The 12,245-nt window shown below is 43.0% G+C and overlaps 1 protein-coding gene across 2 annotated transcripts in view; it reads left to right on the plus strand.

Moving 5' to 3' along the window:
* The first annotated feature begins 769 nt into the window (after positions 1-769).
* PDGFC (platelet derived growth factor C) overlaps positions 770-12,245 on the plus strand; it is a 135,123-nt gene continuing 123,647 nt past the window's right edge. Inside the window, exons 1-2 of one of the 2 annotated variants that reach the window (XM_087736754.1) lie at positions 770-840; positions 1,156-1,398. In XM_087736754.1, coding sequence (XP_087592880.1) covers positions 1,281-1,398 — 118 coding nt within the window. In that variant the 5' untranslated portion in view covers positions 770-840; positions 1,156-1,280. Of the gene's footprint in view, positions 841-1,027; positions 1,399-12,245 lie in introns of those variants that run through there. The other variant, XM_087736753.1, reaches the window with a different exon arrangement.

Raw genomic sequence — 12,245 nt, forward strand, 5'->3', positions numbered from 1 at the left:
AAACAGCAAAAAGAAACCCAACCCTGCCTGCTTTACGGATACCACCTCACCGAGTACCGCACAGCATTTCGGCAAGAGAGACAGCCGTAAAAAGTTGAACCTGTGTTTCCATCTGTTTATGTAAATGCTAGAGGTCTAATTTCAAGGTAGCCAAACCAGCAAGTTCTGTCAAAAGAAGAATAATCTGCATCCAGAGTCCTTATAAAACCTCCTCTCCTCGTTTTGGTTCCCACTATCGAGGACACGCTTCAGATGAAACGTTGAACTAAGCATCAAATTTTCAAGCACCAAACCCAATTTACCATAATAACAACCCAGTAAACAAATACTGGTAAGTCAGCACAACGATTCACCCTAATTACCAAACCCAGAAATTGGCCCCCGGACCACGGTGACCTCGGTCCCTCACCGGGGGAGGGTGGGGGGGGGAAGCTCCCTTCGTGAGGCAGCCGGGGGCTGAGGCGGCGGGACGGGGGCTGCCTCTGCCCCCCGCGGGGAGGGAACCGCGGGTTCCCTCCCCGCGGGGGGCAGAGGCAGCCCCCGTCCCAGCACCTGTTGCGCCGCCATTTGGCCGTGAGAGAGGGGACAGCGGCGGAGGCCTCCCCGCTCGCCTCCTTCTTCCCAACCGACAACTTCCCAGGGCGTCAACGGCCGCGCCAGGTGCCGCCCTCGCCGTGAGGGGACGGCGGGCGAGGCGGGAAGGGAGAGACGCGGCCCGAGTTGGCAGCGCGGCCGCTGAGTTGAGGGAGAGGAAGGTATTTCTGTGGGAGCGCGGCCGGCCTCCCCGCCCGCCTGCCTCCTGCCCGCCCCGCCGGCCCGCCCCCGGTTGCCGGCTGACAGGTGCGCGCTCCTCCGCGGCAGCAGCGGCCCCGCTCGCCCCCGCCTCTCCTTCTCTGCCTGCCCCGCGCCCTCACCAGCCCCGGCTCCTCCGGCCCCCGCCCGGCACGGCCCCGGATTGTTTAGTCCTTGGGAAGCTGGTCTGGGTCCAGATTTTGCTTTGATCCTTTTTTTTTTTTTTTTTTTTTTTTTTTTAAAGAGAGGTGGGGGGGGAAAAAAAGCCAAAGAAAAACAAAACCTGGAGACACAGAAAAGGGCTCTAGGAAAAAGTTTTGGATGGGATTATGTGGAAACTACCCTGCAATTCTCTGCTGCCAGAGCAGGCTCAGTGCTGCCTTCTCCCCAGCGGCGCAGCCCGCGCCGGGCGCTGCTGAGAGACGCCCGGGCCTCGGTGCCGCGCCGCCAGTGCCTGCTGTGCCGGAGCCCCTCGCCCCGCCGGCCCAATGCTCCTCCTCGGGCTGCTCCTGCTGACATCTGCCCTGGCCGGCCGGAGGCAGGGGGCCGCCGCCGAGTCCGACCTCAGCAGCAAGTTCGCCTTCTCCGGCGCCAAGGAGCAGAACGGTAAGTAAGGAGCAGCAGCTCCGCCGCCGCCGCCGCGCAGCCCGGGGCAGGGGCAGGGCGGGGGCGGGCGCCCGGCCGGCGCGGAGCTCTCTCGCCTGCGGGGCTGCCCGGCGCCGCGGAGGCAGCGCGGCCCCGAGCGGGGTGGCGGCCGCGGGTGGGGGGGGAGCTCCGCGGCCGGGCCGGGATGACTGGGGCTCGGCAGCTGGGTGTCTGCCCGCCGCCTTCGGGGCAGCGCTGTGGGTAAAAGGGCAGCGGTGAGACGGCCGGGAGGGAGCCCAGCGCCGGCTCGGAGGCTCCCTCCTCCGCGGTCGGAGGTGCAAAATGCCTCCCCCCGCCCCCCCAAAAAAGCAACGACCCGCGCACCTTTGTACCCTAAACGCTTAGCTCTCGGGGGGGGGGGGGGGGGGGGGGGGTTGTGTCTGTGCGTGAATGAGTGGTGTTTTGTACAGGCTGGAAACGAGCTAATCCTGCATAGGAAATGAGAATTACTTTCAACTTTCAAGTGTACCTGAAATGTTTAGAAAACTCTCAAATGCAAGTTCCCTTGGGCTGGGGCTGCGCAGAGCTGGAGAAAGGCTCCTTTCATACAGCAAGGGCAGCTTCGGGGTGTGTAATTTGCTTAGCCTCTGAACTCCATATGATTTACATTATTCAGATTTTTAAGCGCCTTTCTTCTTGATCTGCTATTATGAAGTCATTTTAAAGAATATTTTACAAACTGAAACGTTATATACTGCATGAAACCACAGTTAGTGTAGAATATCTAAAATTAAGGCTGTTAGTGTACATTCATGGAACCCCTGGTGCTTAATGTATGGAGGGGGTGTGAAAAATTTAGTACTTTGCGTGTCAGCTAGAATGAGCTTTCTCCCTGGGCACAAACCAACACAAAAGGCCAAGCTGGGAGCTCTCAAAACTCTCTGAACTATAATGAAATAAAGCAGAAATGCAGATTTGAGGCTAATTCAATTCTCTCAACTTTGAACTTGGGACTCCCCAGATAGAAGTATTCTACATCATATCTTTTAATAGAAAGCAAAGTTTTGGAGACCTCCACAAGTGCTCTGTGAATGGGTAGAATATGCAGTGTACTGGTGAATTTAGCAGGGGGAGATTAATACTGCTGTGGCCTGCTAATGTGATGATATATGGCACCTGTGGACTGCCGGAGCTACTGATCAAAGAGCAGCATGGGGATCAATCTCTAATCAGAGCAACTGTGAAGGGCCAGAGGAAAGTGATCAAAAGACTCAGAGACCTGGCTATTCTGACAGGAAACCAATCAGACTTTGTGCACAGTACAGGAAATTATCTGCTCTGTGTGAGAAAAGAAATCACTCGCTTTCTAGCCCTTCCCAGCTTACCTGGTGTTTAGAGGCTTTAGGACGCCAGTTTGTGACAAAATGGACTTGGCACTAATATACTAAAGTCTTGTGCTGTTATGCTGCCTTCTGTTAAATTTGCATGGTGTGCATATGAAGCATATTGACACACAAAGAATTACCATTGTTTTGCTTTAACTTTGTCAGGACTGGAAAGAAACCTGCTACGCTGTCAGTCTGCCCTAAGAGCTTTGTTACAGGATAACGCAGCTGGGCCCTGACGGGCCACCGGGGTCCAACAATGCGAGTGCAACGATAAAGTGTAAAAGGTAGATCATATGGCATAGAAGCAAAACTGATGTAAATAGGTGTAAGTACACATGACAACACAAACTAGATTCTGTTCACATGTATCAGAAACACAGGTGCCTTAGGTCAGGCTTCAACTGGTTTGCAATGCAATTTGGCATGCTCTAAGATACAGTCACTATGTCTTAGAACAAATGCAAAGCCAGGATAATTTTTTTTTTTTAAAAGTGCCCTGAAACTGTATTCTGTGGTAGTTTGTACTTAAAACAATCGAAGTTCTTCTTGTAGCTTACTTGACGTTTGCTTTCTAGTTGTTCAATTGCAAAACTTACTTTAAAAATTAGCACAAGTTTAGGTACAGCTAAGTGCCAACCCCTGACTTTTCTTAACTGATTTTAATTATTTGGGGGATCAGTAACACTGGTCAAACCAGTTCTTACTTGATTTAATTAGAGTGATTTTTACACACTGCTGCAATCTAAAGATTGTATAGCTTTTAGCTAGAGGCAGGTTAAAACTCCCTGGAGTATGAGAATGAGATATTGCTGTTCTCATGCCAAATAATCTTTGGTCAGGAGAGAGGGAGATTTTTCACTCATTCAGTCTACAAATAAAAATTCTGTCCTCTACTTGTAAAACTGCTAAATGGCCAAGAAGTTCTGCAGTAGAATGGATTACAGTGTTACTCAGCAGCACACGTGGGTGCTGTAGCTATTGCTTCAAGGCAATACTGAAAATGACTATGACCAGTTATTAAATCAGTGGGACTACTTGTGTTACAAAGGGTAAGCATGTGCTTAAGGATTTATTTATTCATAATTGTTTTTTATTTATTTATTTACTAGCTAAATTATTATTAACTTCAAAATTACAATTTGACTCGATTTATTTACTCAATGCAGACATAAGGAGTTCTCTTGTTTCTGCTGCATAGTGAGTGTCATTTTAGGTGGTGATTTCCTAGTGTAAATATTTCTTTGTCACTGTAAATTAGCTATTCTTAGAACACAGTATTTTGCTGCTACCTCCTAGGAATTCAGTGTGATAGTTGTTGTGGGGCCAGTGTAGCTCCATTTGAAACCACTTAAAACTACCTCCTTGTTTTTATTGGCTGTCTGTTATAGTCAGGTTTTCTTTAAGAACAGGTTTTATTTGTAAACTCCGCTTGACAGTAAGAGGTTTTATGTGATTTCCTTGAAAAATTAATATTTATCTTTAATGTTTTTATTTGTAATTCAACAGAGTAAATAGTCATCTGGAGGATCAAAGAAGTTTATGCAACAATTTTCTGGGAACTGAAGTAGCAGTAAATGGTGCATGTACTGATGGCTCCCATTTATCTGGATGGATTTCATTTCCATGATTCTTTGTCCTGTTGAAAAACAGATTATGCTTTGAAGGATTTTTCGTACTCGGTGGCTTTATCAGTTCTCTTATGGCTCTCTGTTGTATTTATTACCATTTTTCCACATTGAAGTAAAGAGTCAAGAAAAATTGATCACTCAGTTTCTTTTGAGGAACAAAACTTGATCTCTTGCATATTGAATTGGATTACTTGGATGGTTTACTTATTTCTTCTTTCTATTATAGTTCTTGCTACTTTTCCGTCTACTTTTGAATGCTGTTTTTATGTAGTATCTTCATCCTGTTTCTGTAGTTTCAACAATGTCTGAGGGGAGCTATTGATGGATTGAATAATGTGAATGACTTAATTCTAATGACTTAACTCTGGTGGTCTGAGTGCACCTGTTTATGTGATATTATTAGTTTAATCTAGATTCGATTACAACGCGAGATGCCAGGAAAATCTAAGTTCTGTTTTCTTGGCTGTCGTAGGACAAGAAGTGATAAAAGTTTGCGAAGTTATCAGCTGTTACGATTTCTGTGAGAAATACGAGGATGTCTTTGTAGAAAACAGTGTAGAAACTACTATCGGGTGCCATAAGCAATGAAGTGTATAGCTTATGTGACACGTACATTTAAAATGTAGTAATGAATGACTTCAGAAGACCAAGAAACTGAGGTCAGTTAGCAACTCTCCAGGACCAACTAGTTAGAAATATTAATTTTCCTGAAGTCAGTTTCAAGTGTGAATTAACAGCAGTAAATGGAGTCACTGAAGTAAATCTTATAGAACCAAAGCACTTATTTGACTTCTGTCAATCCTGTAGCACAGGTAATGTACCAGTGATGATCTGTCTTTTGATAGATCTTAATTTCTTTTAAGTGTGGTTTGTTTTTTTTTTTTCTTCCCCTTCCCTTGCATGAATAGAAACTGCTAATAATAAGTTTCACTAATTGACCACTTCATAATGTATTTCTTAAATCTTCTGAAATGGACAAGATTTAGGTTGCTTAAAAACAAAACAAAACAAACAGGAGCTCTTGAGCTGGAGTTTGAGACTTGTGTTATCTCAGGCCATCCTTGGGAAAAGTTGGTGGATGCAGCTGGAACTGAGCGAGTAGCTGAAGTGCCAGAGGGAGCTTCTCTCGTCACCTCAGCATGTGCATGGCCTCAAGTGCCTCCTCACAGCCACCTAGAGAATTCCCTGTTTCGTGTATCTCCAAAGGGACCTTCCAGCTTATTTGGGGATGGGGACAGCGTCACAACATAGAGTTGCTGATTAAGTTCATCTAACTCGGGCTGAACACCTGAAAGAAGGTGTAGGTGTCCAAGTGATGCAGCACATCGAATCCTTGTAGAGGGCAATGTCAGTGCTTTTGCTTGAGTGCAGTCATTTGACTGCAAAATTATCTCTTATAAAGCAACATACTTCAAAGCAGTGGGAACTGGTGCCACCTCTGCTGACTCTTGTTGATTTGATGAGTGCCAGTACAGTGTGTTGACTACTGGTGGGGAGCAGAAATTTTCTTCATTTTGAGAAGATAAGGAAGTATAAAATATGAGCACTTGTCATCTAAAGGGAAACTTGATAGTGATGCAATTTTTCTTAAGTTTAATCTGTTTCTGTTTAGTCCAAGACTTGTTTTGAAATGTTTTAAAGTCCTTTTCCTGGAGAGTGAAGAATTGCACCACATCCTCTTTTGACTTTAAGCAAAGGAGTGTGGCAAATTAGAGAAGTTCTTCAACACTGCAATAAATTGCAGTAGAAGAAAGTTTTAAAAACTGGTTTTTGCCTTTGTAGTTGACTTCTGGCGTATTGTCTGCTATTCAGCAGAGTGCTGCTTGGGACTTCTTAGTCCTGTTGCTTCTCTCAGTTTCTTCTGTTAGGTAAAAGTAAGGATTTTAAAAGCACAGACCATTTTGCTATTTGTCCCAAATATGTAGGCGTTCCAGCCTTCCTGTATCTTTGTTAAACATCTTGAATGGAATTTGAGGGAGAAACACGTAAAATCTTATTTTTGCAGTAACTAGTTCATATTAGGTTTGCAGACCAGACTTTAAAGGTTTATGTCATATTGTTTGGGGGTTTTTAGTTTGTTTTGCAGTTAAAGTTTTATAACGGAGAAGAAGCACAAAGCATACCTTAAGACACTGACAGCTATACTACCAAAGGGCTTATGTTGAACTTTGTCTTCACATAAACATAATGTCTTTTATATCTTATAACTTTATCCAAACCTTTTGAATCTAATTATTACACAGTCAGCGTGTAATAGCAAAGTACTGGTTTGCATCCTACAGCAGTGGTTGTGCATTATAGCAGAGTGGTTTTGGAGGTTTTTGTTGCTGTTGGGTAGTTGCTGCTTTTGGGTTTTGCTGTGTCTGGCAGTTCCTGATTACTAGAAAGAGGACGTGCTGTGCAAGCCCACTTTCCTTAGCTGGAAGTGAGCCTCTTCAATTGCTTTAGAGATAGCTCTTGGCTTTACCAGGGAGCCATGCCTTTGCTTTTTAGTCACAAAGTGCATGCCATGGTAAATACACTTCCCGGTATGTAAGCGTCTTAGGAATTGGCCTGTACAGAAGTAGTCATTTAGCAGAAACCTGTGGGACTGAGAAAAAGTTACACAACAGAAAATGAATAGTTAACATGCAGAAATGGAGTTATTTTAGTAGCACTTAGGTATCTATATGAGTGCCTAGCTGTTTCAGAGTTTCTGAGAAACTAATTGTATGTTAGAACTTACTCAGCCCTGTCATTCCCTTTTGGGGAAAACTTTTGCAGCTTTTGTTTGAATGTGAAATGCTTTTATTCAAGTAGGTGAGTGAAAATTCATAATGTGCACAGCAAAAAAAAAGCTTCACAGTAGTGTTAAAGCTTCACAGTAGTGAAGCTAAAATATAAATTTTCTAGAGGCTTCGTTAAATTGTAGGATGTTATTTTAAGGTGGCGATGCCAGGAGGATTTATTCATAGCTCCATCCGTAGATACCCTAGCCTTCGGGTTCATCTGTCTTCTGACCTTCTCTTCTTGACATCCTTCTGCTGAGATTTTTTATAAACGTATCCCCAGTGTTACATTGGGTTATTTGTGCTTAATTGCATGATCCTACAGCATACTAAGCAGTTTTCTTTTATGTGAAGATACCCCATCTTACAAAGCATGTGTACAATAGGACCTCTACACGTTTTCATAACCTAATCAGTTTCCACAGAAGTTGATCGGCTGCACGAGACAAGGCAGGACTCTAGACCCTCATGGAGAAAGTCTTATACACAGAGAGTATAAGAACTATTTTAAAAAAATGTAAATTAAAGGAGAGAACCCAACTAATTCCTTGGCTTCCTGCAGGCCCTCTGCATTAGGGTTAGCAAGGGCTGTCTTTCTTCTGAGTTCAATTAGTTCTATTCCAGATACTCCATTTTCGTTAAGCATGCCCACAATTTTGGACTTTGACATTCACCTTTCATAGGCTTGACCACACATTTGCACTGGGCTTGTAGGCTGCTTGGCTTCTTGTTGCTGTGGATTCCTCTGAAGCCCTGCGAGTGCATGCCGCCTCTCAACTTGTGTCAATGTGCTTTTACCTTCGCCAACTAGACCATCAGGTGAGCTGGCTGCAACTCATCTTAAAAGAACTCATCAGCTGTTTCGTGAAGTCTCTTTGAGCTGCTGGATGATTATTTCACTGTGTGGCTGTTCTCAGTCAAGCTGGGCTAATCTGAGACTACGCAGGTTAACTCTGCAGTGAAGATGTTCACAGTGCTAATTGCTGATTTTTTTTTTTTTTTTTTTTCTTCCTGACATTTTTCATATGCAGGTGTTTGGGGCTGGGGAAGGAGACTGTGGATTAACCTCCCATGTACTGCAGTCCCACACAATACAGGCAGAAACAACATTTGCACATGAAATAAGAAAATGTTCAAAGGTTATTTACGATGCAGTGGCATCCTTTTATAGTAGTGAGAATGGGAGAGTTGCAGGGGAGTAACCAGTAACACCTTTTTTCAGTGGCATCATGCCTTTTTGTGAACTAATCCTCATAAATTATTCATTAATCTTGCTCTTTATGGTCAATTCATTCAAGGTATCATTACAAACACAGATGTTTTAAGGAGATTCTTCTAGAGCAAGGAGCACCTCTGTTGATCTACTCGCTGAAAGCCCAGAACACTGAAATTTCTCCTTGAGTTTGTTAAAACTGATTATTAACTGTATTAAAATCGTATGCAGGCATGGCTCAGTTTGATCACTGTTGTACTGATTTCTTTACATGAAGTGCAAGGTATGCACTGGTTCTGAATAAAGCCAGGTGAAGGACCAGGTGGCAACAGGGAGGCAGATGCTGTTTCCTCTGGTCACACACCTTGCCAGCACTGTGGCTGGAAGTAGAAATCGGTGTTTTGAATTTTTTAGTACTCTGTTTTCTAGATGAACGGTGGCGTTAGTTGGGTAGCTATCCTTTGACGTTCCCTATGATACTACAGTTCTACTGAAGGAAAGCGAGGGAGGTCTTTCGAGCTTTCAACAAATGTCTGGCATAGCCGGTGATAACTTTGAGTGCTGGATTTAAACTCTGTTATCGCCCTTGTGCGGCTTTTCTTGAAATGTTAAGTCTGTCTGTCTCGGGAAAAGCAAAGAATGTCTTGGGAAAAGGAAACAATGCTGCTTGTTTCCTGTACATTTAATTCCTTTTTGCATTGCTTCTGCTGTAATAATCTTGTTATGAATTGGCAAAAAATTATGTAAGAAGGCGGGGGGGCAGGAGGTTAGATGCTGCAGTTAATTAGGGAATTGGTCCTGTAATCTGATAAATGGGCTTCAAACTAGGTTCAGGCAGTAAAAGGTAAAGGACTGGTGCCCTTTTTGTAGTTTTGATATCCTACATCTTTAAAACATTACTCAGTCTGGCACATATCAGCAAAGTTGTAATTTTCTGTGAAGGAAAAGTCCAGGTGTAAAATACCAAGGAGTGTCATATTTGAAGAGTAGCTTACACTGGAAAAATGGTTTTGGAGATGCCCTTAGCACACCTTCCATGTCAATCCATAGCTGTTAATCTCTCTAGGCCACTTTTTAAGCATCATTTGCTTAAAAGCACGTGAAGTGGGAAAATGACTTTGCTGGAAGAGGTGCCGATTTGTGAAATAATGCATAATACTGCTTGTTTTAATTGTTATCTTTAGCTATAGTCTTTTCCACAAAATTCAGTTGTCCACCCTTTTATTAAACTGTTATTTGGGGAGCTTTGTTGGATGAGCCATTGCATGATAGCAACTAGAACATCTAAGAAGTTTGATTCTCTTTTTTTATTATTTCCCCCCCCCAGCGTAGTTCACTGTGTAAGTGTCTGCCTGCCTTCACCCTTGTTCAAACCAATCAGAGGCACGAGTCCTAGGAGCTCCGGGTTCCTCCTCTGATTGACAGGAAACCAGCACTCATTTTATACAATAGTTAAACATTAAAAAAGACACATGGCACAGGAAATTCTTTTGCTGTGTGTGAAGGTATGGCATGTCCAAACTGAAAGTGTTGTTCTGACTATTTCAGCGGTAGTGGTGAGTTATATGAGGCCACTTCCATCTGCAGAGAGTCTGTTTCACTTGCTTGTGGTTCTGGGGCTCATTCAAATGCGCTAAAACAAAATAAAAGGAATGGATGTAATAACTTCTTTATGGAAAAGTCATAAAAAGCTACAGGGCCGTGTAAACAAATTGGGTCATTTACAAGATGTTTAAGTGGTGGATATTCAGTCCAAATTCAAAGGTGTGGATTATGTTTTACAGTCATCTTGACTGAATTTTGCCCTCAACAAGACTTTCTTTTTCTGCCAGGAATGCCTTTGACACTACAGATGACAAATTCTCAGAAACTGTGTTTCAAACATTTCGGTGCATTCAGAGTAATGCTGAGAAACAGGAGAACAATTCAGTAGTATAATTTGATCTTTCTCTAGGTGAATGAGGGGCCATTCTTGATCCGCGTGGTTACACTGTAAAGCCCTAGTGGAACTTTGTAGTGTTCCCGGGGAAAATAAACTAAAAGAGTTTCCCTTCTGGATTCAAACATGCCTGAACTAATTACAAAGCAACCGTTTTGGCTCTCTGCTTTGTTCATATAAATAGGTTTGCACAGAACAGCAGCAACTGTGATCCAAGTTAAACTGTGCTAGTCACAGAAACTTCTGTCAGACCAAACCGAAGCATTGAACATTATATCTATGGTGCGTCGACTCACGAGACCCTTGTGACTCGTTTCATCATTCGTCAGAGAGTACTGAAAAAGTGGAATGGAAAAGAGGATAGCTAATACTTTTGCATGTTAAAATACATTCTGAAGGGTTATTTATAGGCTTCAATGTAAATGTAAGCTTACGTATGGACAATTTGCTCAAGTTTGGGGAAGGGGCACTGGTGTTAGCTGCTACGGTGTGCTTTCCCTCTCATGAGATGTGGTTGTTCAGCTCTGCTATTACCAATGCAACTTCAACTACCTTTCATAACTTTTCATGCACTAACATCTGCAGATCATTTCAGAATGAAAATAACATTACCGAGTGCAAGTTTGGAGTTAGTGGTAATTAACTGTACATGGATGAAGCTACCTATTTGTATATACAGTGCTGTTGACTCATCTTTTAGATGTTTGATACTGTGCCTGTGAAAATAATAGTTGTTACTTGGGAAGTGTATATGCGTGATTGTGCGTTATTTGAAGTAGTCCTTCAGAAAGTGATTCAAATGAATGTTGCATCTTACAGTGTTGATTGTAAAAGGTTTGTATTTACGTTATTGTCAATTTATATTTTAAAAATACAGTTTTGGGAGGCGGTCTATTTTAATACCTCAAGGCTTCAGTGTCTTACTACTTAGTGCATCTGTTGTTACGCAGGGAGACCCATACCTGCAAACGTTTCTGTTGCGTGTGTAACTATAGTGGACCTGAAAGGGAAGTAAAGCCTCATAATTGAGAGCTAATGAGTAATGGCTCCAAACCAAACATGATTCCTAGACAAGGAGATGAAACTGTTGTATATGACCTTACCTAAATGCTACTTTTTAAAATATGGCTAAGGATTCTTGTTGGGCCAGCTTTCTTTTCTTTGTGTCATTCAAAAATACCCAGCCCCTGGGAGCACTGCATATCTATAGTCAGACTAGAGTCTAAAACTTGAAATACTCTAAAAATTTCTGCTGAGCTCTCACTGTATTTCTCATAGTGCTTGCTGGTATAGGAATTCACAAAGTACTTACCTCTAGTGCTAATGCAGCCTTGTAGTTATTTCTTCTGAAGTGGAGATTGAATTTGTGATGAACAGTATCATTACCGCTAAGGGTCTTTGCTGGTAGAGTCTTTCAGTGATCTTTACCTACTCTCATAAGATCCGTTATGAAGATTGGCAGAAGATGTTGAGATCAGCCATCTTTTTGGTTTCTTCATTGGGGATCTTTATATCTGTTCTCAGTACCTGCAAGAAGTAGTATGTGTGTGGGGAAGCGGGTGTCCTAGGCTGAGTCCAAACAGGGCTGGCAGAGAGGTTTTGAGCTCATTAACTTTCATTTCAAGAGAGACTACTGAGATCATCTTCCATCTTACCAAACACCTCAAGAGTGCCACACCTCGGTAAAGTGAGTGTACCGGTAGAGATCTCTGTTACTTAAATAACTACCTGATTTGCAAAATTATCTTAGTGCTTGTGCGGGGAAAAGATGGTTTTGTGTAGTTGTCAAGTAGAAACATAAACATGTTTCTAAAGCACGTGCTTGCCTTATCAGCCAGAACTTTACAAAGCTCTGATTGGCCTCATTAGTCAAGATGCGTGTGAAGGTACTGTGTAGTGATAATACCTAATGAAACAGTTGTGATATGTTTC

Source organism: Nipponia nippon, unplaced genomic scaffold, assembly GCF_047370975.1.
Source record: "Nipponia nippon isolate SJK-2023a ecotype South Korea unplaced genomic scaffold, ASM4737097v1 scaffold_6, whole genome shotgun sequence".
NCBI lineage: Eukaryota > Metazoa > Chordata > Aves > Pelecaniformes > Threskiornithidae > Nipponia > Nipponia nippon.